The sequence below is a fragment of the Saimiri boliviensis genome, chromosome 3 (genome assembly GCF_048565385.1).
Source record: "Saimiri boliviensis isolate mSaiBol1 chromosome 3, mSaiBol1.pri, whole genome shotgun sequence".
Lineage (NCBI taxonomy): Eukaryota > Metazoa > Chordata > Mammalia > Primates > Cebidae > Saimiri > Saimiri boliviensis.
Genome location: NC_133451.1, coordinates 166,077,595 through 166,103,487, shown reverse-complemented (window position 1 = coordinate 166,103,487; position 25,893 = coordinate 166,077,595). Strand labels below are relative to the sequence as shown.

General features: G+C 36.0%; 1 protein-coding gene and 1 pseudogene across 10 annotated transcripts in view; both read left to right on the top strand.

Moving 5' to 3' along the window:
• The window catches only part of BLTP1 (bridge-like lipid transfer protein family member 1), a 217,450-nt gene that overhangs the window by 84,844 nt on the left and 106,713 nt on the right, over nt 1-25,893 (top strand). For all 10 annotated transcript variants that reach the window (XM_039479082.2, XM_074396938.1, XM_074396937.1 and 7 more), the window contains 11 exons: nt 3,318-3,568; nt 6,114-6,369; nt 7,786-8,623; nt 11,279-11,349; nt 12,133-12,306; nt 13,429-13,549; nt 14,555-14,701; nt 15,388-15,515; nt 15,856-16,055; nt 20,150-20,347; nt 21,012-21,223. In XM_039479082.2, the coding sequence (XP_039335016.2) occupies nt 3,318-3,568; nt 6,114-6,369; nt 7,786-8,623; nt 11,279-11,349; nt 12,133-12,306; nt 13,429-13,549; nt 14,555-14,701; nt 15,388-15,515; nt 15,856-16,055; nt 20,150-20,347; nt 21,012-21,223 (2,596 nt within the window). The remainder of the gene's footprint in view (nt 1-3,317; nt 3,569-6,113; nt 6,370-7,785; nt 8,624-11,278; nt 11,350-12,132; nt 12,307-13,428; nt 13,550-14,554; nt 14,702-15,387; nt 15,516-15,855; nt 16,056-20,149; nt 20,348-21,011; nt 21,224-25,893) is intronic.
• LOC104652691 (protein-tyrosine sulfotransferase 1 pseudogene) lies at nt 17,720-19,408 on the top strand (annotated as a pseudogene).

The following is a 25,893-nucleotide window of genomic DNA, read 5'->3' as shown; positions in this document are numbered from 1 at the left end:
ATTACCAAAAAGACACAACATGTTTTATTTAGCCATTGCCCTTATATTAAATATTTAGATTGTTTCTAAATTTCCCATTATGAATGATAGTAAGAGGAACATTTTGGCACATAAAATATATTTCTATGCTTTCTGGCTGTTTACCTAATTTTCTGGAAGGGAGTATGAATGAGTTAAAAATTAAGACTTTTCATATGCATTCCCAAATTACTTGCCAGAAATTATTTCAGTTTGTATCCCCAATAGCTTTTTAGATAGTCCCTGTCTTTGCCCCTTTGCGACCTTTTGAGTGTTTTCTAATAAGTGAAAGGTGGCATCTCTTTATTTTGCATTTATATATTTCTGAAATTAATACTTTAAAAACCACGTTTGTTAGCTGTTTCAGTTTCTTTGCTTGTGAATATAATGTTTATATTCTGTGTACATTTACTTACTGGGGTCTTGGTGATTTTCAATTTTTAAGAGGTTTTTAAAGACAGTCACCCTTTTTGTGATCTCTGTTGCTAGTATTTTACAGTTTGTTTTACCTTTTAATTTTGTTTTTATTTTCCTATGTGACTTTAGTTTTATACATTCAAATACGTCAGTTACTAATTTGAGAAAACCATTCTTTTCCTAGTAATCAAATAGCATCTGTATTTTTTTTTTTTTCTTTTTCTTGTTAACATATAAAGCCCAAATCCATCTGGATTTTATATGGGGTGCATGTGTGTATTAGTCTAGGTAAGGAGGTAAGTTGCTTTTTCTGCAAATACCTATTCGAATACAGAGGGAAAAATTTATACCTAACACATATTAATTTCTCTGTTTTACAAAATGATTAGTTATTATCATCTGTTAACTTTCCCAAGATAACTTGAGGACAATTTTTCTAGTTAAAAAAAAGAAACGGTTGAGATTTTTATTGATAATACATTAATCTTTTAAATTAATTGAAGAAGATTTGACATATAGCTGAGTATGAAAGCTCATATGTGAAGAATATCGTGTAAAAGAAATTGGATTTCTTTGTTATTTTATTGCTCAGGGAGCCACTAAGTGTGAACCAAATGCCTGTCTTTGATTAGGTTAGGTGGTAGAGCAAGGTGCTAATGGAGCTAAGGAGGTTGCTTCAGGTGACTCAGGTTGCTCCAAGTAACTCACTTAGGTTGGTTTCAGTGCTGTAGCTTATCAAAAATTGTGAAGTCTGGGGTTTTTATCTTTCTTACAAGTTAACAAGTTAGCCTGTTACAATTTCGTGGGTGCTGGCAAAATACACAAAACTTCTCTGATCAGAGATTGTATTACTCACAGCAAGAGTGGTAGCCAGTCATGTGTTGGTAGGTTGGTTCTCTGTGCCCCCCAAGTAGAGTTGCCAGATAAAATACAAGATGCCCAGTTAAATTTAACTTTCAGATAAACAACAAAACACATTTTAGTATAAGTATGTCTCCCATATTGCATAAAACAAACTTATTTTTGTTTGTATTTTATTTGCTAAATCTAGCAAACGTTTCCCTGAGTCCTGTAGGGGATAATGTAGTTCCCGCTACTCAGGAGGCTGAGGCAGGAGAATTGCTGGAACCTGGGAGGCGGAGGTTGCAGTGAGCCAGGATTGCACCACTGCACTCCAGCCTGGGAAACAAGAGTGAGAATCAGTCTCAGAAAAAAAAAATAGTCCATCAATGATGAATACATGCATAAAGTAGGTTACGTTAAAAAAGAGGAACGCTGAATTTTTAGTGAATCTTTCCATTTTTATCGTAAGTGGAAGGAAGCCTATTCTTTTCCAGAGAGAAACATTATCTCAATCCTCACAGTTGCTTGCTGCAAACACAGCCCTGAGAAGTGGCCTGGACAGAACTTGCATTCATGGCATACCCACCAGGAACATGTAGGGATTCTTAGGACTCATGATAAATTGCCTCTCCTATATGGTAACTCATTGACCTTCAGCTTTGGCTGCCTTTTTGCATATTGGATTCCCAGGAGTTTTAGAGAAAAGTGCCATGCATTCTACCAAGCTTTTGCTTTGCAAATGAAGTAAAAAAATGTCTATTATATATATAAGTTATTTTATTTTGGTGGTGTTTTAAGATATCTTTGCTGCTTGACTTAATACTTTAAAGTTCAGAAGTGATTTGAAATGGATAACACCTGATTGAAGTAATCTCAAGTGCTTCCTCATCTTAAGGCCTACTCATACATTTTTCTGTCTTCTCTAGATAGGTGTTCCACTTCTAAGTTGTCCCACCTCATCTTTAATTTCTCAAATGTTACTTTTTAAAAGATTCTTCCTATTTTCTTTGTCACAACACTGTTTACCTCATAACATTTAATACAATTTATGATTAGTTATTATTTTTTTGTTTATTGTTTGTCTTTGCCTCTGTATTATAAACTTCATATAGATAAAGACTGTATCAGTTTTGCTTAGCCTGGCACTAGGCACTTAATTGATATGTTCAAGAAATACAAATTAATGGATGTATAATGAAGGTGATAATACCTATTCTGTCTCCCTGTGAGGGTCTTGAGAATCCAAGGAGATAATACATGTAAAAATGCTTAGAAAAATGGACTGTAAATATGAGGGAATTTTATTAAAGTAAAAAAGGAATAAAGATATATCTCATAGATTTCTATTATATAATATTTTTTAAGAAAGGAGGGTAGTTAATAACGACTGACAGATCTATGAGTCACTTATACAGAACCTGAAGTTTACATACATTTTTAATGCTTTCTTTGTAGTCCTTATTACAAGGGAGTAGACCTGGATATTGTTTTTCTCCAAAATGCGGAGTAGTTCATTATTTTAATATTATTGAGAAAAAATTTCTTACTTGCTCCATATTTGTAATTTTTTAGTGTTTTAAATTTGCAATGTGAAATAGGCCCTGAAATGCTAAAGGTAGTGAGCTGTCAGGCATAATCTATACTAATAGTTTTGTCTGTTTTTGGATTAATGTCTTAAAATTTTAGTCTTTTTGAGAATGTTCGCTACATTATAAAACTGGATTTAAATGTCTGATTTTTATATTTGCTTTTTTTAAAAAAATGCTTTGGGCTTTTTACTGTGTGCCAAATCTCTATTATTATTGATTCTGCTTATTTCCATCTCACTTGCTCTGGTAAGACTGTTTTTTTAGAAAGGCAAATGATTTAAAAAAAGAAACCACAGTAGGAATAAACCTTTGTGTTTGTGTTTACCTTGCCTTTTAAAAATATTAACAACTAACTTTAATTACGTACCAAAAAGTTTTTTATTTCTTAATGAGTTTGTTTTTTTTTTTTTTTATGTAGTTGTTTTTTGTTTTCTTTTGGGTTCTGTTTAGGTTGTGGTTTTTGTGGCCAGATGATATCCTGAAGAATAAGAGGTGTAGAAACAAATGTGGTTGTCTCGGTGGCTGCAGATTTTTTGGTGGCACAATAACTGGCCTAGATTTCTTCAAACTTGAAGAGTTGACACCTTCCAGTAGCTCTGCATTTTCAAGCACAAGTACAGAGTCTGATATGTATTATGGACAGTCTCTGCTACAGCCTGGAGAATGGATAATTACTAAAGAAATTCCCAAAATTATAGATGGTAATAAGATATTTCGTCACTTCTGCTAATTGTTGATTTTCTTTATCCCTGTGCCATTCTGGAAGAAACTCAGTGTTACTCTGCTCAACTCAATTTATTTTGTGTAGTCTTATGAATAGGGTTTAGTATAATCTGCCTTTGTTTTGCATATGACTTAACTGCAGCCAGATAAAACTAGTGATTTTCTCAGAGTTACACAGGGCAAAAGTAGGTCTGCTATTCAAATCTGTTGTTGATGTGGGTGGCTTGCCTCAAAAAGTTTATTCTAAATATTTCCTTCCATATTGTTATTTTCCTGTAACAGAACATTCAGATGAACACTTAGTAATAGCTGTGCTTCAAGGTAACAAGTTGTTTGACCATTGCTTTTATAGGAAAACTTTTCAATAGTAATATTTATTCTATTGGCCCCTGTGTTACCAATTATTTTTGCAAAATAGTTTCCTTATCAGTAAAATTAAACATGTCAAGAAAAGAACTCCAGTCTTTCCTTAGAATCTTTAGCATAACTCTGCAAATAACTCCAGTTTGGTACAAGCAGTGAAGAGTGGCTTTAAGTGTATTATATTTAGATTTACCTAGGGTCTTTTCTCCAGAGACTTCAGAAACAGATTTTCCTCTGGATTTTTTTTTGTTGTTGTTATGTGTTCCTACAATTCAGTGCAATATTTACTTCTTAAGTTGCCATGCTGTGAAGGTGTTAAATGTAGAAAAGTCTTGATACTTCATCAGTATTTATTCATTTTCCCTTAATTAATTTAAAAACATTAATTTATGGCTGCCTTTTATCAGTATACAAAAAAAGATAGGAAAGGAGTAATTTTACCTTTAAGAGTTTATCAGATTGCTTTCCCATTTATAGGAACTCTTAGAGGAAACAGCCGGATTACATATGCTAAATTCCTGTTTAAATGATTTTTTACTAAGTAGTAATAAGTGTGCACATTTTATTTTAAGATCATTTTACTTCCGCAGGTTTGCTAGAATGAGAGCAGATTATCTTATAAAATCAGCAAACCAAAATTTCTTGGCATTTAAGTAATAAGATAGATTTTAATAATTTAGCTGTCTTCTTATGTAACTTTTTTACATTTGAATATGTTCATTTTTAAAGGTTTACACTGGCATTTTCTCATTTAATCCCCAAGCTATCATGTAAGGTAGATATTATCCTTGTTTTGTAGTAAAGAAACAGGCTTGTCACTGAGACTGAGTTGCATGAAGTAATAACAGCCAACTATGGCTGAGAAGAAACTAGAATCGGGGCCACTGAAGCCACTTTCTTGTTCTCTCTACTGTGCTATAACTGGCAGTAATTATGAAGATTGCTTGATTTTCAAAGATTTACTATCAGAAACTCAAGAAAGAATATTTGCAGGAAATTTTTACATGGTGTGAAAGGAGGAAAATAGTAAATTCTCTTTCTAACATTGAAGAAAGTAAAATTCTTATAATGTATAATAGGAAGTGTTGGCATCACTTGGTGATTCTCTTAGTAGCGAGTTGTAATTGCTGAATTGCGTACAGTTTCTTGTCCTTATCGACAAGAAGAATGAGAGTAATTATGAAAACAATTTCAGAATGAGAGTAATTATGAAAACAATTTATGGAAGGTTGGGAATAGCCACTACATATGTACCTGAGTTTCTGATTGTTGAGTCATCCAGGGATGGAGTGTAGATGCAGTGTCAGGATAAAATCAAGGAGGGCATATGTGTAGAATTAAGGATCTACTTGGAAGGTCAGTGAACACTACGTTCCTGTATCTCTTAGAAGTGAATCAAGACCATTTTTCTTTGACTTTCATTGCTCTATTTTACGTTTGTGGTACTAAAAGTAAATAGCATTCTAAGTTTACGACTCTTACCCCTTGAATGCCACTAGAACTGCATTCTGTTCAAGGAGATGTTTTCTCCATTAGCAGGTTTCTTTTTCTTGGATATACAGGGATGGTAGGAGGTGAGGGGAAGTTGAGCAAGAGTTAAATATTGTGAATCTAGGCAGCCATAGTATTCTCTTTTTAAAATTTCCCCCAGCCCCTCAATTTATGTAACACTTCACGGAGCTCTTTATGAAACTCTGAAACAGTGGTGCTTCACTCTGGTCCTAAAGTCATTATTTATTCATTCACAGAACCATTTATTGAGTGCTTTCTGTGTATGAGGCATTGTTCTAGGCACTAGAGGTACATCAGTGAATGAAAAATGATACAGTTCCTGTCAATATTGAACTCTTAGAGCAAAAGGGGAAAAATATAAAAGAAGTAAATCTAAGTAGAATATATATGGTGTTCTTTGTACTATTCTTGAAAGTTTTCTGTAAATTTGTAAATTTTCCAATAAAAGATTTAAAAAGAAGAAAAAATTCACTGTTTATAGACCTGGGATCTATACTTAATGTAGAATATTTAACAAATTGCTATGTGAAATTAGATACTTGGCTTTTTAAAAATGATTATACTTAAAAATGGAATTAAATTGCCATGTTTTTCATAAGTTGCTTTTGAAATTTGTATGTTCACTTAACTCACCCTTTTTTTGTTTAGGTAATATGAATGGCATGAAGAGGAAAGAATGGGAAAACAAATCAGTGGGAATAGAAGTAGAGAGAAAAACTCAGCACCTTAGTCTTCAAGTACCATTACGATCTCATAGTTCATCCTCTTCCTCAGAAGAGAACAGTAGCTCTAGTGCTGCACAGCCTTTGTTGGCTGGTGAAAAGGAAAGTCCATCTGTTGCTGATGACCGTTTGGTTCAAAAAGAGTTCTTGCATGGGACAAAAAGAGATGATGGCCAAACAAGGTCAGTATTCGCTTATTTAGAATCCTGATCATAAATAGGATTCTATGTTTAAAATTGTGGCAAGAAAAACTTCTTCCCTGTCCATTTCCCCACTTTAAAAAATTGTTTCCCTGTGTATCTGAACATATTTTGAAATGTTAGTTTGCTCGTCTTTCTGATTATAAAAGCCAACACATATCTTCTTTCCAGATATGAGGAAAGTACAAGGAAGTGTAATGAAAAGTGGAAGTTTCTTGTCATCCTACCACTCACAGTGAATCGTTGTTAACATTCACATATTATCCTTCTAGTCTAATGGATACCTTTTTTGTTCCTCCTTTTGGCACCTTAATAGTTGGCCACTCCGTTCTTGAATCAAAGTTTCCTCTTGGTTTGGTAGCATTTTTCAAAATTTCTTCCCACCTCCTTGGCTGTTCCTTCTCAGTCTCCATTGTCATGTCTTCCATTTCTTCCTCCTTTCTTTTTTCTTTTCCTTTTATAGCTTGCCCTTTGTTGAATGTCTCTTTTTTCTCCACTCATTCTGTACTATTTCCCTAGGGAGTCTAAGTAACTGCTTTCAATTATGTTCTCTAGCTAACATCTTTTAAATGTAAAACTCCAGCCAAAACCTTTGTTCCTAAGGCCTAGACACCTTCTTGATATATCTACTTGGATGTTGCATGGAGACTTCAAATTCAACGTATTAAAAATGGCCATATTCCTATCATTCTTCACTTGTTCTGCCTTACTAAATGGCACTACTATATCAGTTGCTGAAGTCAGAAACACTGAGGTTATGTATAACTTCTTCCTCCTGTCTCCTTTAATCAAATGCCCCTGGTATATTTTACTGGACAATATTTTAAAGGATGTGAAAGAAAAAGAAACCTTTATAAATGCATTACTGTCCATGGATTATGGATAGAAGGTTGCATTCTGGAGTTTCTTTCAGTTTTCATTGTGTTTTAAGCTACCTCAAAAACTTTTGGAACTAATGGGGGTATGAACACATATTGTACCGTTTTGTTACTTTGAGTATTTTATTGTAAAATTTTAGATTTCTTTTTTTTTTTTTGAGATGGAGTCTTGCTCTGTCACCTAGGCTGGAGTGCAGTGGCACGGTCACTCACTGCAACCTCTGCCTCCCAGGTTCAAGCAATTCTCCTGCCTCAGCCTCCTGAGTAGCTGAGATTACAGGCATGCGCCACCATGCTTGGCTAATTTTTTGTATTTTTAGTAGAGACAGTGTTTCGCCATGTTAGCCAGGCTAGTCTTGAACTCCTGACCTTGTGATCTGGCCACCTGGCTTAGATTTTCTTTTATTTGTAAAATACATGATTAAAATTACTAAAAGAATTTTTAGTGGTACTTATTTTTATGCTTAGAGTAAATTTTATAATGTATAGAAAATGGTAATAGCTTTTCTTTCTGTTTTAGTATCCCTACAGAAATTTCAGGAAACAGCCCTGTGTCTCCTAATACTCAGGATAAGTCAGTAGGTCAATCTCCTCTTAGATCTCCCTTGAAACGGCAAGCCTCTGTCTGTTCCACCCGACTTGGAAGTACTAAGAGTCTTACTGCTGCTTTCTATGGGGACAAGCAGCCTGTAACAGTTGGAGTCCAGTTTAGTAGTGATGTCTCTCGAAGTGATGAGAATGTACTAGACTCACCAAAGCAGAGGAGAAGTTTTGGTTCATTCCCGTATACACCATCAGCAGACTCTAATTCATTTCATCAGTATCGATCAATGGATTCCAGCATGTCAATGGCTGATAGTGAAGCCTACTTTTCTGCTGCTGAGGAGTTTGAACCCATTAGCAGTGATGAAGGCCCTGGAACTTACCCAGGTAGAAAAAAGAAGAAAAAACAAACTCAGCAGATTGACTACAGTAGGGGTTCCATATATCACAGTATAGAAGGACCACTTACTGGACATGGAGAAAGCATTCAGGATTCCCGAACTCTGCCATTCAAAACTCATCCTTCTCAGGCTTCATTTGTTTCTGCATTAGGTGGAGAAGATGATGTTATAGAGCATCTATATATTGTAGAAGGTGAGAAAACAGTGGAGAGTGAACAGATTACTCCGCAACAACCCGTGGTGAATTGTTATCAGACTTACCTTACTCAATTTCAAGTAATTAATTGGTCAGTTAAGCACCCAACAAACAAAAGAACCTCTAAGTCCTCATTGCATCGTCCCCTTGATCTGGATACACCAACCAGTGAAGAAAGTTCATCATCATTTGAACAGCTTTCTGTTCCAACTTTTAAGGTATAAACCAAATCATTAGTTTCCATTGATGCATTTATTTAGAAAAATAGATTTTTAAGACATTGTTTTCATAATTACTCTCATTCTTTTTAGCTACCTTTCTAAGAGATATACTTTCTGAAGCCATGGCTTTATGTATCACAGGTCACAGAGTTATTGATGAATATTAGAGATTTAAGTGAATTAATTGAGGAGTGGTTTATGAGTTGATTGCTACTGCTTTAATCTAATCAGCACGTATCCTATGTCTGAATTGTACTCTAAGATTAGGATCAAGTCTCTCTGAATTAATATTTTCTATGTTTTAAAAATAAAATTTTGAGGCTGCTTTTATTAATGTTCTTTTTATTAATTCATAACTCCTTCCATGCAAAGCCTTCCTTGTCCACTTACTTGACATTTGAGTTCTTATAATTCAGTATGAATATGGTTATTGGGCATTTCTGTAATGTATTCTGAAAATGCGTTACAGAATTTTTTAGGTAAACTAAAAATACCTCAAAATAAATTTAGTGGTTATAGCCAATATGAAATACCGTACTTATTTGAAGTGTCTAAATGCTTATTTAATTATCCTTAATTCAGATAATATGTACAATTGTGTACAAGGCATTTGATGTACAGTGGTGAGGGAAATGGAAGTGGAGCTTGTGGTTTAGAGGTGGAAGACTGACAATAGATAGATAGATAAATATACAATTACAAATTGAGAAGAGTCTATGATGATTAACCAAGGGATGTCGGGATAGAAAATAACAAGGGGTAGGGCTACCTAGATTATATTGAGATGAAAAGTCTTATCTGAGATAATATTTAAACTGAAATTTGAAGCATGAGGAGGAATTGAAGATAGGAGGACCTAGGGGCACTGCATTCCAGGCAGAGGCAACCGCCTTCCTACAGCCCTGAAGAGGGTACGAGGTCAGCATGCCTGAGAAATAGTGAGTGGAGAGACTTGCTCATAATGAGGCTGGAGACCTAAACAACAACCAGATCATTCAAAGCTTATAGACCATGGCATCAGGAGTTTGAATTTTATTTTCATTTATTAACTCTTCAGGGTTTTAAGGAAATATGATATGATCTCATGTACTTTGATACTAAGTAGAATTGAATTGTCATTAAGCAAGAGAGGAATTGGGGTGATCACTTAGGAGACTGTTGCAGTAGTCTGTGCAAGAAACGACCAGGGCTTGGACTTAAGCTATTAGTTATGATGGGACATGATACATGGAGTTGAATTTTCTTATAGATTATCTAGGCATTTGAATAATATGTATTGAAGGAAAAAGAAACATTAGTGACAGTTACAAAATTTTGTTTTTAAGATTGTGCTGTTTTCTTATCTTGCCCAAAACCAATCGCCTGTGCTAAGATTTCAAAATGTCCTTTTTAGTCCATGTGGAAATATGTTGGTATATGAATTTTCCAGTTCAAAACTGAATGGTACTTAATGCAGAATAGTACCTGAGAAGATGTAGTTATTTCAGTATTTTAAATAAATCTTTCTAATTTGATTAGGCAGGCAAATCTCTAGAGAAGATAGGTCAAGGAATTAATATGTTTAGCTTCAAAAATAGAACATAGACTGTTATCAGAACGACAAAAAATAACATGTATTGGCGAGGATGTAGAGAAAAGGGAACCCTTATGCACTTTTGGTGGAAGTGTAAGACAAATTAGTATAGCCATTATGAAGAATAGTATGGAGATTCCTCAAAAAAATTAAAAGTAGATTTCCATATGATCCAGCAATCCTACTACTGGATAATATCCAAAGGCTATTAAATCAGTTTATTAAAGAGATATCTGTACTCCTTTGTTAATTAAAACACTATTCAAAATAGCTAATATATGGAATCAACCTAAATGTTCATCAGTGAATGGACAGATAAAGAAAATGTGATAGCTATACACAATGGAATACTCTTTAGCCATAAAAAAAGAAGGAAATCTTGTCATTTGTGGTAATATGGATGAATCTGGAGGGCATTATGTTAAGTGAAATAAGGCAATAAAAGACAAATACCTCATGATTTCACTCATATGGAATCTAAGCAGGCTTTTATAGATGGAGAGAGTAGAATGATGGTTACCAGAGTAAAATGTCTGGAGTAGTTGGCGGGTTGGCAGGGTGGGAAGAGTAACCTGGGAGGTAAGAAAGTTATTTTTCTCCATTAAGTCTAAATACTGACTAGCATTTATAAAGGTTCAATTTGGTTAGGTTCATTTGTTTATTTTCCTTGTTATCATTTATGGATATAAAATACAAGACTAGTTATTCCTATAGTTTAATGTTTCTGTGACTCTTTTTCCCCACTTAAAAGTTGTTTGTGCTAGGAGAAGACTAAAATTAGCTTGAGAAAAAACTCAGTTACTCAATTTAGAAAGGAACTGTGGAGAAAAGACATTTGAAACACTTGCTTTTAAGTTTTAGTTGTAGTATTTTACTCTCACAACCCTGCTCTGCCATTTGAATCAACAAAGTGCAACTGACAATTGAATGTATTCTTTTATTTCCTCAATTTGTCTGTTAAACATTTATATCAAATATAACAAAATCATATTAGGTAATTCAGATATTTACATTTATCAGTTGATATTATAAAGTTAGAGAAATATTAAAAATCTAGACTATAGTATTTTATATTCTAGGTTATCAAGCAGGGGCTCACGGCTAATTCTTTGCTAGACAGAGGCATGCAACTTTCAGGATCAACTTCAAAGTAAGTAAAAATAACATGCTTTTGAAGTTATTCTTCCTTGATTATGAGATGGATAGGGTTTATTCTGAGTAATAATCAATCATACTTTATTTGAGTATGGACTTTATATTAAGAATAAATTACCGAAAAACTTCAGCTCTTTGTCTGCCATGGCTTTGGCTACATTTATAAGTAGTCAGTAGCATTCAAATAATATGTATTCAACATGCTATAACTTGGCATATCAAAATTGGTGACTAATAAGAATTCAGTATCATGTTTTTTATAATTTAGAAAAGGAGTATCAGATAAATATATCAAAAAAGTTTTCTCATTTGATGTATTAGCCATATTTGATCAATTGACATTTTAATACTTCTTTTGGCCTGTCTTTGAAAAGTCTTTGGTACATAAAATGTCAAGTCTAGGCCAAGCATGGGATTCACACCTGCAATCCCAGCACCTTGGGAGGCCATGGCTTGCAGATCAGTTGAGGCCAGGAATTTGAGACCAGCCTGGCCAACATGGCAAAACCCCATCTCTACTAAAAATACAAAAAAAATTAGCCAGGCATGGTGGCACACACCTGTAATCCCCGCTACTTGGGAGGAGGAGGTTGCAGTGAGCCAAGATTGCACGCACCACTGCACTCCAGCCTAGGTGACAGAGTGAGACTGAAAAAAAACAAGTCTAATTCCATAAAATTTTCAGTTATAATGAATACGTTTGTTCACTATCTTAAGGAAGCCCCAACTTCTAATTCATGGTCTTTTTAATGTATGATTTGCTTGATAAATTGTACAGTACACCATATACTCCGTTGGATAAAAAACTCACTGATAACACAGATGATGAAACATTAACAGAAGAGTGGACCCTGGATCAACCAGTGTCCCAGACCAGGACAACAGCCATAGTTGAAGTAAAAGGAACTGTTGATATCGTTTTGACTCCCCTGGTGGCTGAAGCTTTAGACAGGTATTGATTTTGTCTAAAAATACAGTTATTGCTTTATACAGTGGTTACTCTGTGTGATATGATGCGTATATGTAATATGGTATGTTCATATAGAAGATTGTTGAGATTTACAATTATATGTGACATCATTATGTTCATATAGAGGATGATTGATAGCTGTTTTGATTGAATAAAGATGAAAATATCTATGTTTCAGTTAGTTATCATTTGCTACTTTCTCAGCCTAAATAATTACAGTCGTTCCTCCATATCTGTCAGATATCGGTTCCAGGACACCTATGGATACCAAAATCTACAGTTGCTCAAGCTGCAAGTTGGCCCTGTGGAACCCGCAGATAAAATGTCAGCCTTCTAGCCGGGCGCGGTGGCTCAAGCCTGTAATCCCAGCACTTTGGGAGGCTGAGGCGGGTGGATCACGAGGTCAAGAGATCGAGACCATCCTGGTCAACATGGTGAAACCCCGTCTCTACTAAAAAAAAAAATACAAAAAAAAAAAAAAAAAAAAAAAAAATGTCAGCCTTCTGTATTGGTGGGTTCTACATCCCACAAATACTGTATTTTCAGTCTGCACTTGGTTAAATGTGTGGACTTGGAACCCACAGATATGGAGAGCTGACCGTATATTCAAATTTATTGTTATACTGCAATAATACAATATACATTATATGAAACTAACATGAATAAAAATGAGAATGAAACATAATGAAAGTGGTGTGGAAACAGTTGAGAAGAGAAAAGGGGTTCAGTGAAGATGAGCTTTCATGAAAATCTTCCTTTTCCTGCAAAAGCACATGGTTTTCTTTGATAGTTTACACTGTTAAGATTCTTATGAGATATTGTATAAATGACAAACACAGGAAATCTTATTCAGGAGTTTGTTAAAGAAAAGATCATTGCCCAATCTGGAACACTTCATCTTGGAGTGAGGGAAGTAATGGTAGGGATAACCTCAGAAATGTTTCCCTTGTATAATTTCTAAATATGTGGCTTAGACATTCTCATTTCAATGTTGAGCGATTGTTGTACATATTCAAATGGTGCTGCGTTTCATGATATGTTTACATAAGCTAAGTTGTAGGATTAGTGACATTTAAATATTTCATTTACTGTTTTTTCCCTCAGATATATTGAAGCAATGGTTCATTGTGCTAGTACCCGACATCCAGCTGCAATTGTAGATGATCTTCATGCTAAAGTTCTCAGGGAAGCGGTCCAAAATAGCAAGACTACCTTCTCAGAAAATGTAAGAAGTTTTTAATTTACTGCGCATAGCAAATTGGGTATTTATCATGTGTACAGAATATTCAAACTTGAAAAACTTGAATGGATCAAAATTTTCGTTACAAGTTAAATCAACATATATAGACATGTTCTAAAAGCCTTTAGATGTCATTGGCTCCATAAAAGATAGGACATATAACTGTACTGTGGACTGAATAGTAGTAAAAACATTTACTTAAAAATATATTAAATAGCTTTGTTTCTTTTATTTCAGAAGCAGCTTAGTTCCAAGCCTTTTCTAAAGAGCTTTAGCCCTAAGTGAATGAATATTCTCTTGAACTGACACCTTGCTTTTCTAAGACAGCTGCTTATGTTTTGATTTTCCTCTATGATTAGATGACTTGTATCTTAATACTACTTTTGAGATTTTCCTCGTTCATTTCAGTGAATCAAGCCAGTACCTCTCATTGTGTGATAGTCTACTTACATTGTGATTCTAGCCACGCACGAGGCCAGTTGCTTAGCAGTCATATCCCAGTGCTCTTCCAGAGCTTCTCCATTTGATGTTCAAATTTATCTTTATTATATTTGGAGTAGGGACTAGAAGAGAGGTGAAAGTGAGACTGATTATTTTAGTGAACTGTTTGTTTAATATGTATTGACATTTCATGTGATAGAGTAGATGAGTGAAAAAAAGAAATCTGAAAATATTCCTAGCCAAAAACGGGCCAATTATCAGAAACCAAGTTTCCTTTTAAGTCAGTAGAGTTTAATGATCTTAAAAAATGCCTATAACTACTGTATCATTTTTTATAGCGAAAAAGTATGTATTACTTTTCTCAACCCTCTGCTGTCAGTCTATTTCCTAGATTATCAAAGGTTTGGATTTTAAGGTGGGATGTAAAACTAGGACACAGCTGGCACATAGATGGGCATAGAGGGGCAGAGTGAATAAGTGAGTTGCTGTTGTGGATGATGCGGAAGTTATGAAAAGCTTTTGAAATAATTTCACTTACAATCTTTTTAGTTATCTTCCAAACAAGATGTTAGAGGAACAAAAATTGAGCACCCTACAATAGGAACGACTAACCAAGGACAAGCGCAGACCAATCTTACAATTAAGCAAGATAATGTAACAATTAAAGGACTTCAGACTAATGTTAGCATACCAAAGGTAACCATTTATATTTAAAACTTTTTTTCTGAAAGAGGAGAGCATTTTGATGGTGTTTGTCCTTTTTAGTTACCAACGTGAATAATGGTAGAACAGTGCATAATATTAAAAAATGTTTTATTCCTGTGATCTAATGTAGATTTAATGTAATCTAGATAGTTTAGTTAAGCAGAATATTAAGTAATAGTAAAATGTTCCACATCCATCCAATAACAATTTAATTAGGATTTTTTTTTTTTTTTTGAGACGGAGTTTTGCTCTTGTTACCCAGGCTGGAGTGCAATGGCGCGATCTCGGCTCACCGCAACCTCCGCCTCCTGGGTTCAGGCAATTCTCCTGTCTCAGCCTCCTGAGTAGCTGGGATTACAGGCACGCACCACCATGCCCAGCTAATTTTTAGTATTTTTAGTAGAGACGGGGTTTCACCTTGTTGACCAGGATGGTCTCGATCTCTTGACCTTGTGATCCACCCGCCTCGGCCTCCCAAAGTGCTGGGATTACAGGCTTGAGCCACTGCGCCCGGCCCTTAATTAGGATTTTTAAATGAGAATCTGTATTCATAAACTTCGTCTTCACTGACAGATACATAGGTATTACATTCTTAACGTAGTTTTTCATTTTTATGCGTATTTTATGTTTGTAATAACTTTTCACTTGTGAGTTTTGAAATTTTGTGTGTGTGTTAGGTAAACTTATGCTTGTTACAAGCCTCAGTGGAAGAATCTCCAACTACAGCTCCCAGTAGGAGTGTGACTCATGTTTCTCTAGTGGCATTGTGTTTTGACAGAATTGCTACACAAGTTCGTATGAACAGGTAAGAAAGATTTTATTAATCTGAGCCATATTATCTTGCTGGATGTAAAAGCAAGCCTTGATCATCTTTTTAATACTTTTCGAAGAATGTAATGTTAAAACTCAAAACTGGTTTTGAAATTTCAAATATTAATTTATAGATTAGTAAAGTATGTCTTTAAAAATTTTTTACTGTTTCTATTCATAATATCTTTCAGTAAACATTGAAGAATTTTTTTATTACTGTTGGTAATAGTAGAGTGTTTTTTTTTTTTAAAAGCAAACCTTTTAGCTAAATGTTTTCTCTGAACCGTATTATTTAAATGTTAAACATTTATTCTCTTTTTTTTTTTTTCATAAAGAGGTGTGGTTGAGGAGACTTCAAACAATGCAGAACCTGGTAGAACATCGAATTTTGATAGGTATGTTCACGCCACAAAGATGCAGCCTCAGTCATCTGGATCTCTCAGATCAAATGCTGGAGCAGAAAAAGGAAAAGAAATTGCAGCCAAGTTAAACATTCATCGAGTTCACGGGCAACTTAGGGGTCTTGATACAACAGGTAGGATTCTAGAACAAATATGTTTTTCCCTGGCATATGTAAATGTAAGATGATTTTGCAAAAGAGAATATGGTTTTTTCCTTTGAATATTGCTACAATTTGAGTATTCTACAAGAAAGAGAAAGATATTTCTCCCTATATTGAACACATGGTATTTAGCTACTTGTCACTCATATTCTGTACAGAATAGAAAATAAACTTTGGTAGGAAAGTCAATTGGTATGACCCAAATTAGGAACTGTTTCTGTCTCCCATGTGTTTTTTTCATGCTATTTGCTTGCTCATTATAGAACAGAGAGGACATGATCTTTATAGTCTTTCTTATTTCTTTAATCATTCTGTTTATAAAACAGTGTTAGAATTAATTGTAATATTAATCAAAACCAGAGAGTCTGTAAAATATAGCAGCAATAAGGTGACGCATTTCTCTTGAAGTTACTAGTGAGGTAAAAGGAAAGTAGAGTGGTTTGTTATATATCATTTAAATATTTTTGACTCTTATTTAGCACATTTTCTCATTTAGATGCTTAAATGATTTCAGAATGTCAGAGATTCAATTCAGAAAAAATTAGATTTGTTAATTGTGTTTGAGATGATTGCTCTTTATGTGGGACGGGAGCCCAATCCTGAATAAACAAATGAATTCATTGAGTTTGCTTACTGTATTTTATAGGTTCTGACATTTCCATGATTCTGGTCTGCATTTCTGGGTCTGTGTAACTATTTTTTCACTTTCTCGGGGCTTTTTTTTTTCATCCCATGTGTGAGACTCAAAAGCATTTGACCTGAGATTTTCAAGGAACTTTTCTTGACTGCCTAAGATCTGTCGTCCTAAAACTGGTAAAAGATGTGGTGGCTTGAGTGAGGAGACATTTATCTGCTCTGTAGTTTGCACTGGTAACCAGTTTGCACTTAGGTATTATACAGACCATAAGCAGTATCTTATATAATTTTGAAAGGCATTATCATGAAGAAAAAACTCTCATCGAAGACAAAGCTCCTAACAAAATTCCAAGGTGGACATTTTTGTAAAAATGTGACAAAAATGTAGATGTCTTTGCTTATATGTACATTCGGTATCTGCCTAAGGATATTTAATAACCTCATATTTATTACCCTCATAGGGAGGCAATCTCCATGTCTGGTTGTGGTGTTAGAGGCTTTTCATTGCACACTTTTTCATAATTTTTGGAACTTTGATAAATCTGAATAAGTATGAGATTAAAGACAAATACAAAAAAACTAAATAACTAAATGAGAAAATTATAGGAAAATGTAGATGAATTACTCTCTGAGGAATACTTTTTCATTATAAATGCAAAGAATGGCATTTCCATAGGATGGAGTATTATATGGCTCTTAAAATGATATCTTTGAAGGCTGCTGAGGCAGGTGCGGGTCACAGCAGCGCTGCTCTGCAGGGCCAAGCTGGGCTGGCAGCACTGGCGCCTGGCAGTGAGGGTGAGCTCCTGTGTGGCCCCCGACTGAGGGTGGTGGAACTAGCGGCTGAGCCCAGGATGCTGGCAAGGCAGCACAGCGGCTCCTCACTCATCCACGATGTTGGTCATCTTTCTCAAGTAGACTTTCCATGGCCTGAACATTTTCCGAAAATCATTTTGAGCAAAATATCTGTTTAATAACAAGATAACCACATCCAGGTGGTTGGAAAGCTGAAGCAGAACTTACTATTGGCACGTCTGGTGATGTTCTGTGACAGTGTTTTATTTGGGCCCGCATGCCATGGAATGCCATCACCAGTTAGAGAAATGCAGCCAGCCAGTCAAATCAGAGAGCACAAGGGCCACCATAAGAACTGGCCTGGACCTCAAAGCCAACAAGACCTTTGCCTATCACAAAGATATGTCTTTAATATTTATTGGAGGTGTGCCTCGGAGTGGAACCACACTCATGAGGGCCATGCTGGATGCGCATCCTGACATTCGCTATGGAGAGGAAACCAGGGTCATTCCTCGAATCCTGGCCCTGAAGCAGATGTGATCACGGTTAAGTAAAGAGAAGATCTGGCTGGATGAGGCCGGTGTTACTGATAAGGTGCTGGATTCTGCCATGCAAGCCTTCTTACTAGAAATCATCATTAAGCATGAGGAGCCAGCCCCTTATTTATGTAATAAAGATCCTTTTGCCCTGAAATCCTTAACTTACCTTGCTAGATTATACCTCAATGCCAAATTTCTCCTGATGGTCTGAGATGGCTGGGCATCAGTACATTCGATGATTTCTCGAAAAGTTACTATAGCTGGATTTGACCTGAGCAGCTACAGGGACTGCTTGACCAAGTGGAATCGTGCCATAGAGACCATGTATAACCAGTGTATGAAGGTTGGTTATAAAAACTGCATATTGGTTCACTATGAATAGCTTGTCTTACATCGTGAATGGTGGATGAGAACACTCTTAAAGTTATTCCATATTCCCTGGAACCACTCTGTACTGCACCATGAAGAGATAATTGGGAAAGCTAGGGGAGTGTTTCTGTCAAAAGTGGAGAGATCTACAGACCAAGTCATCAAGCCAGTCAGTGTAGGAGCTCTATGAAAATGGGTTGGGAAGATAGCACCAGATGTTTTGCAAGACATGGCAGTGATTGCTCCTATGCTTGCCAAACTTGGATATGACACATATGCCAACCCACCTAACTACGGGAAACCTGATCCGAAAATTCTTGAAAACACTCAAAGCGTCTATAAGGGAGAATTCCAGCTACCTGACTTTCTTAAAGAAAAACCATACTGAGCAAGTGGAGTAGCAGAACCAGGAGCCTCTTCCATACCTGAGGAAAGAAGGCTGCCTTTTCAGTGACGGGAAATTTCTGGGACTGGCTGCCCTCTTCCGAGTTTCTGCACCTTGGCTGCATCTCCTCTTCGTCTTCTCTTCTTTTGCCAGTTTCCTCCCACTGAGAGGATGGAGGTGTCCACACACCTTTGGGCCTTGTGAGGGATCTGCCTCCTGAGTAAAGAGCTCTTGATCCTGATTCCATGCACAACCCTGTGATGTGGAGCCCAAAACGGACATGTGTTTCCTGTTAAAACTGCTCTTGTCCTCTTTTCTTATCAGATTATGAAGTTGGTGTTCAAGGGGAGGGTTTAAAAATGGAATCCTGTAAGCAGACTTCCACAGTTTCTTTTTGAAATAGGTTGTCTTTACATGTTCTAATGTTTTGTAGAACATGTGTGCCTGTTTAAATGCATTGATGCGGGTAATATTAAAAATTATTTAAATGATTCATTTTATTGTTTCTAAGAAGTTGGGAAATTACCATTATACTTTACAACTTAATGACTTTTGTATTTTATTTTTCAAAATAAAAGTTTTCAATGTGAGGAAAAAAAAAAGATATCTTTGAAAAACTTTTAATGAGCTCAGGAAATTATCATGGTTTACTGTTGCATGAAAAATGGGAACCAGAGCTGGATTTGCAAAGTGATCTCTAAAGGGCTAGAAGGCAGTGTACTTTAAATATAAATAAGTTATCTTTGAATGGTAAATTTACATATGTTTTTAATATTCTTTTTAAAAATTATTCATTAGTGATAATTAGAGAAAGAAATGAAAAAAGTAAGATAAAATAAAACTTCTCCCAGGCACTCGGGTTGTTAATTTCCATGGTGTATCTGTAAACAATGGAACTGTGACAAGGTCTGTGATAAATTGTAGTTATATAAAATATGTTAGTATAAAACAGTCTTTTAGTAAAAGCTATAATTTGCCTTGAAAATAATGTTTTTCCTAAGGCTTGGTAATTAATTGAAATTTTTTTTATTCTGTGAGATGAAAGTATTTAAAACTACTATGAAGATTAACTATTTAGGACATCTTTAACTTTATATTTTTTAGAGTATCCTATTATCATTCAGCAACAAATTCATACTACCTTTAAGCAACTTGTTAATCACGGAATCTTCTTCCTCTTAGGCAGCATTATTCTAAAAGTTAGTTAATTTGTTTATTTTTCTATCTTTTTGACAGAGTACTAAGATATCTTAAAGGTAACCAGTGTGCCAGATGTCCAAATGTTTGTTTGTTTATGTAAGCTTATGTCTTTAAAAATGGCCATTTTCCTCTCTTGATAATAGACATTGGGACCTGTGCCATCACTGCTATTCCTTTTGAGAAGTCCAAAGTTTTATTTACTCTTGAAGAGTTGGATGAATTTACTTTTGTGGATGAAACTGATCAGCAAGCTGTTCCAGATGTAACTCGAATAGGTCCCAGCCAAGAAAAATGGGGATGGATAATGTTTGAATGTGGACTTGAAAATTTAACCATTAAAGGCAAGCATTTTTTATTGAATTCTGCTTAAGTAGGGGACAAATTTGCCCTGTACTGTAGAAATGTTTTGAACAATCATGGCTTTCAGTAACCTGAATCAACATAACAAAGTGGGAAGTATGGTATCTGGGATTATTTACCAGGGGTGAGCACCCCATACCAGTTGCTTAAGTATGTGATTTCAAAACTAGGTAGAGCTTGAACAGAACACTGTGTTATTCAGAAAAAGTTCCCAGATAAAATATAAAGCCACCCAATTTTTTGAAACTTTGTATCTTTGAAAACTGGATCTTTCATTAGTAGTAGTATGCCATATAGAATATAAAAATGGTAAAGTCTTTAGTGAAAAATATCTACGTATAATTATATTTACTTTCCTATATATTATTGAGTCATATTTCAAAAAGGCAGGTTGCAATGTCCATAACACTTTTTTAGATTTAGTCATAGATAATGCAGTAACTACTATACGTAGTAGTAATTATATATACCTACAATTATTTACCTGATAATTCAATGTTACATTACTTTTATAGATAAGGGTAAACACTTGGTAAAAAAAAAAAAAAAGAAATAGCCTTTGTGAAATTTTATGCCAGATATTGTAGAGTACAGCATTAACACACTTATTGACTATTTATAATAAATACTTTTTTATTTTTATAGGAGGAAGACAGTCTGGTGCTGTTTTATATAACGGTTTTGGAATTATGGGTAAAGCTAGTGACACAGAAAGGGGTGGAGTGCTGACATCCAATAATTCTTCTGATTCTCCAACTGGCAGTGGCTATAATACTGATGTCTCTGATGATAATCTTCCATGTGACCGGACAAGCCCTTCCTCAGACTTAAATGGAAATTCTGTTTCAGATGAACAAGTCAGTGACTTTCTAATAATAATAATGATGCTTTAGAAAACTAACAAAACTACATTCACAATTCAAAATTAGTTTCTGGAGTATATTTGCCTATCTTTTCCTGTTTTGGATTTATGATATCTGCTTAAATGTTAGTCAGAATATGTTGGTGAATATACTACTAGAATATGATTTCTGAAGTATATCATAGATACATTTATATTCATCATAGTCCTGGCATTATGCCTTGCTCGTATTAGATAATAAGTATTTGTTGGAATAACAAATTAATAAAATTTAAGAGAAGCCCACCTATAGGTTTTAGAGATTTTAGCAGGAGTCATTTTGGTATTGGTAATATGTTATGTCAGTTCTAAATATTTTTGTCAGTATCTGCTTATTTCAGTTAGAGTTCTGATTAATACCTTATATGCAACTTATTTTTTATTTTTATTGTGGTAGAATTACATGGGTTATATTGAGTACAGTGACAGCAACAACAAAAATATTCCAAATTTGGGGTTGAAGAAATGTGCCATGAACCGGTGACCTGGGGCAAGTTCCTTACCTTCTCTTAAGTTTCTTTACCGGTAACCGGGAGTATGGTCTTGATATTGACCTTGCAGCATTGTGAAGATTGAAGCAGACAATACATATGAAGGGCTTAGCTTAGTATCCAGTACATAGTAAGAACTTAGTAACTGTTGTTCTTATACATACATATATTTTGGATCACTTTGAAAATTAGACCAATTGGAGAGGAAAAACTTCCAAAGAAACCACCTTTTAATTAGGAAATGTAGTATGCTTATCTAGTAATCATGGGGGTACTCACCTTTACCTGCCAGATTCCTAGGGATTTCTTTTTAAAACATTTGTTTTTATTTAATGTATAATTTAATGAGTTTAATCATAGTTTTATTTGGAGGTCTTTGGAAATGTTTGGGGGATGGATTATCGCTGTAATTAAGGAAATTTAAAAATACAATAGCCACTCACTGGACAAAAGAGCTGGGAAGAACTTAGCCATTCTTTCCCTTTCCTTCAGCTGCTAAAATATGTGACAGAATTCATGCATCTTTCTTGATATCTCAGATCCTGCTCTCCTTGCTGAAAGTCCTCCTTGAATTTGCTAACATTACTTTCTTTAGGTTCTCTGACTTTATTGGTCCATTTCCCTGTGGAATTTTTTCATCTTCTTAAATGTGGTATTCTCCCCATGTTCTGTTCTTGGCTCTTCTTATTTGTCTACTCCCTGACAAATTTCATTTTCTAAGCCATTTCCATAATTTAATGACACTTCTCCTTCCTACTGGCCACATCTTTAGCACTACCTTTTCACCTGAGCTCCAGAATTGTATCTGGTGGCCTTTTAGACATCATCATTTAGTACTTAGAAGAGTTGTGAAGGACCCTAGGTCCTGGACAACATTTCTAGACACACCCTGGGCCAGAAGGGAACCCACTGCATTGAAGGAAAGGACCCAGTCCTGGCAGAATCGATCACCTGCTGACTAAAGAGGTTTTGAGCCCTGAATAACCAGCAGCAATACCCAGGTAGTACATCATGGGCCCTGGGTGGCACTCTGCTATGTGCTGGCTTTAGGTGCAATCCAGCACATTCCTAGCTGTGGTGGCTGTAGTGAGAGGTTCATTCTGCATGAGAAAAGCAAAGGGAAAAGTAAAGGCGTCTTGCACCTTAGACGGCAGCACAGCCACAGTGTGCAGAGCACTAAGCAGGCTCTTGGGGTTCCTGATTCCCGGATGTGGCTCCTGGATGGCATTTCCGGGCTGCCCTGGGTCAGCGGGGAGCCTGCTGTCCCGAAGAGTGAGTTTCAGGCCTGGCAGCATTCACCACAAGCTGACTGAACAGCCCTTGGGCCTTAAGTGAACATCAATGGTAGTCTGACAGTACTCCCCATGGGTCTGTGATGGTGGTGGCCATGGGGTGAGGGCTCTCTGCCTGTGGAAAGGGAAGAGTGGGAAACTGTGTCTCGCGATATGAGTACCAGCTCAGCCATGGTAGAATAGAACACCAGGTAGATTTATAAGGTTTTTGTCTCCAGTTGTTGCCTCAAGGATAGCATCTCTAGATCTGCCCAGAGCCTTGGGAACTCACCACTCTGAAGGGAAAGACTCACACCTGGCTGGCTTTTCCACCTGCTGATTGTAAAGCTCTAGATCTGTGAGCAAACATAGATGGAAGCCAGGTAGTGGTTACAGCAGGTCCTGGGTGAGACTCAGTGCTATGCTGGCTTCAGGTCTAACCCTAAACAGTTCCAGTGGTGGTAGCCACAGGGTTGCTTGTGTCACTGCTTCCCCAGCTCTAGGGTGCTCAGCACACAGAGAGAGGAACTCTGGGAGAAACTAAGGGAAGAGAATAAGAGCTTCTGCCTAGTAATCCGGAGAATCTTCTGGATTTTATCCAAGACCGCCAAGGTGGTACCTCTGTAAGTTGCAAGAACAGTGTTACTGGGCTTGGAGTGCCCCCTAATGCAGATTTGACTGTGCTGACCAATAACTAGTAACACCAAAGTCCCTTTGAATACCTGAAGAGCCTTCCCAAGAAGGATGGGTGCAAACAAGCCCAGACTGTGAAGACAACAGTACACATCTAACCCTTCAATGCCCAGACATTGATGAACATACAGCCAGCAAACTGTGACCTCACCAAATGAATTAAATAAGGCACCAGGGACTAATCCCGGAAAAACAGGTGTGTGGCCCTTCAGACAGAATTCAAAATAACTGTGTTGAGGAAACAAAAAAATTCAAGGTAAAAGACATAAGGGATTCAGAATCTTACTAAATAAATTTCACAAATTTAAATAATTAAAAAGAATCAAGCAGAAACTCTGGAGTTGAAAAATGCAAGTGACACAGTGAAGAATGCGTCAGAGTCTCTTAATAGCAAAACTGTTCAAGCAGAAGATGGAATTAGTGAGCTTGAAGACAGGCTGTTTGAAAAAACACAGAGGAGACAAAAGAAAAAAGGAATGAAGCATGCCTACAATATCTAGAAAATGGCCTCAAAAGGACCAATCTAAGAGTTACTGACCCTAAAGAGAAGGTAGAGAAAGAGATGAGTAGAAAGTTTATTTAAAGTGATAACAGCAGAGAACTTCCCAAACATTGAGAAAGATACCAATATTCAAGTACAAGAAGGTATAGGATACCAAGCAGATTTAAACCAATTAAGACTACCTCAGGATATTTAATAATTAAATTCCCAAAGGTCAAGCATAAGGATCCTAAAAGCAGCAAGAGAAAAGAAACAAGTAACATGGGATGGAGCTCTGATACGACTCGCAGCAGACTTTTCAGTGGAAAACTTACAGGCCAGGAGAGAGTGGCATGACATATTTAAAGTGCTGAAGGAAAAACACTTTTAAAAGAATAGAATATCTGGCAAAAATATCCTTCAAACATGAAGGAGAAGTAAAGAATTTCCCAGAGAAACAAAAGCTGAGGGATTTCATCAACCCTAGACCTGTCCTACAAGAAATGCTAAAGAGAGTTCTTTAATCTGAAAGAAAAGGATGTTAATGAGCAGTAAGAAATCATCTGAAGGCACAGAACTGAGTAATAATAGTAAGTAGACAGAAAAACACAAAATGTTATAACCCTGTAACTGCCATGTAAACTACTCAAGTAGAAAGACTAAAAGATGAACCAAAAATAATTACAGCTTTTCAAGACATAGTGCAATAAGATAAATAGAAACAATAAAAAAGTTAAAAAGTAGAGATGAAGTTAAATTATGGAATTTTTTTTTAAATTTTTTTATTATGCTTTAACTTCTGGGGTACATGTGCAGAACGTGCAGGTTTGTTACACATGTATACACGTGCCACGATGGTTTGCTGCATCCATCACCCTGTCATCTACATTAGATATTTCTCCTAATGCTATTCCTCCCCTATCCCCCAACCCCTTACTATCCCCCCGAGCCTCCCACCCCCTGCTAGGCCCCAGTGTGTGATGTTCCCCTCCCTGTGTCCGTGTGTTCTCATTGTTCAACTCTCACTTATGAGTGAGAACATGTGGTGTTTGGTTTTCTGTTTTTGTGTCAGTGTGCTGAGAATGATGGTTTCCAGCTTTATCCATGTCCCTGGAAAGGACATGAACTCATCTTTTTTTATGGCTGCATAGTATTCCATGATGTTTATATGCCACATTTTCTTTATCCAGTCTATCACTGATGGGCATTTGGGTTGGTTCCCAGTCTTTGCTATTGTGAATACTGCTGCAGTAAACATATGTGTGCATGTGGCTTCATTCCCTGGGATGCAAGGCTGGTTCAGCATACACAAATCTATAAACATAATCCATCACATAAACAGAACCAAAGGTAAAAACCACATAAAATATAGAAAATACTGTCTTATAAACCGTTATTTTAAGATAACAACTTACCACTGCTTGCATAAACAAACAAGCAAAAAGAAAACTAATAAAAATTCTAATCATGATGCTATCCCTCCCCCATGCCCCCACTCTCTGCTATCCCTTTCTTTGCCCCCCACCCTCTGACAGGCCTCAGTGTGTGATGTTCCCCTCCCTGTGTCCATGTGTTTTCATTGTTCAATACCCAGTTGTAAGTGAGAACATGTGGTGTTTGGTTTTCTGTTCTTGTGTCAGTTTGCTGAGAATGATGGTTTCCAGCTTTATCCATGTTCCTGCAAAGGACA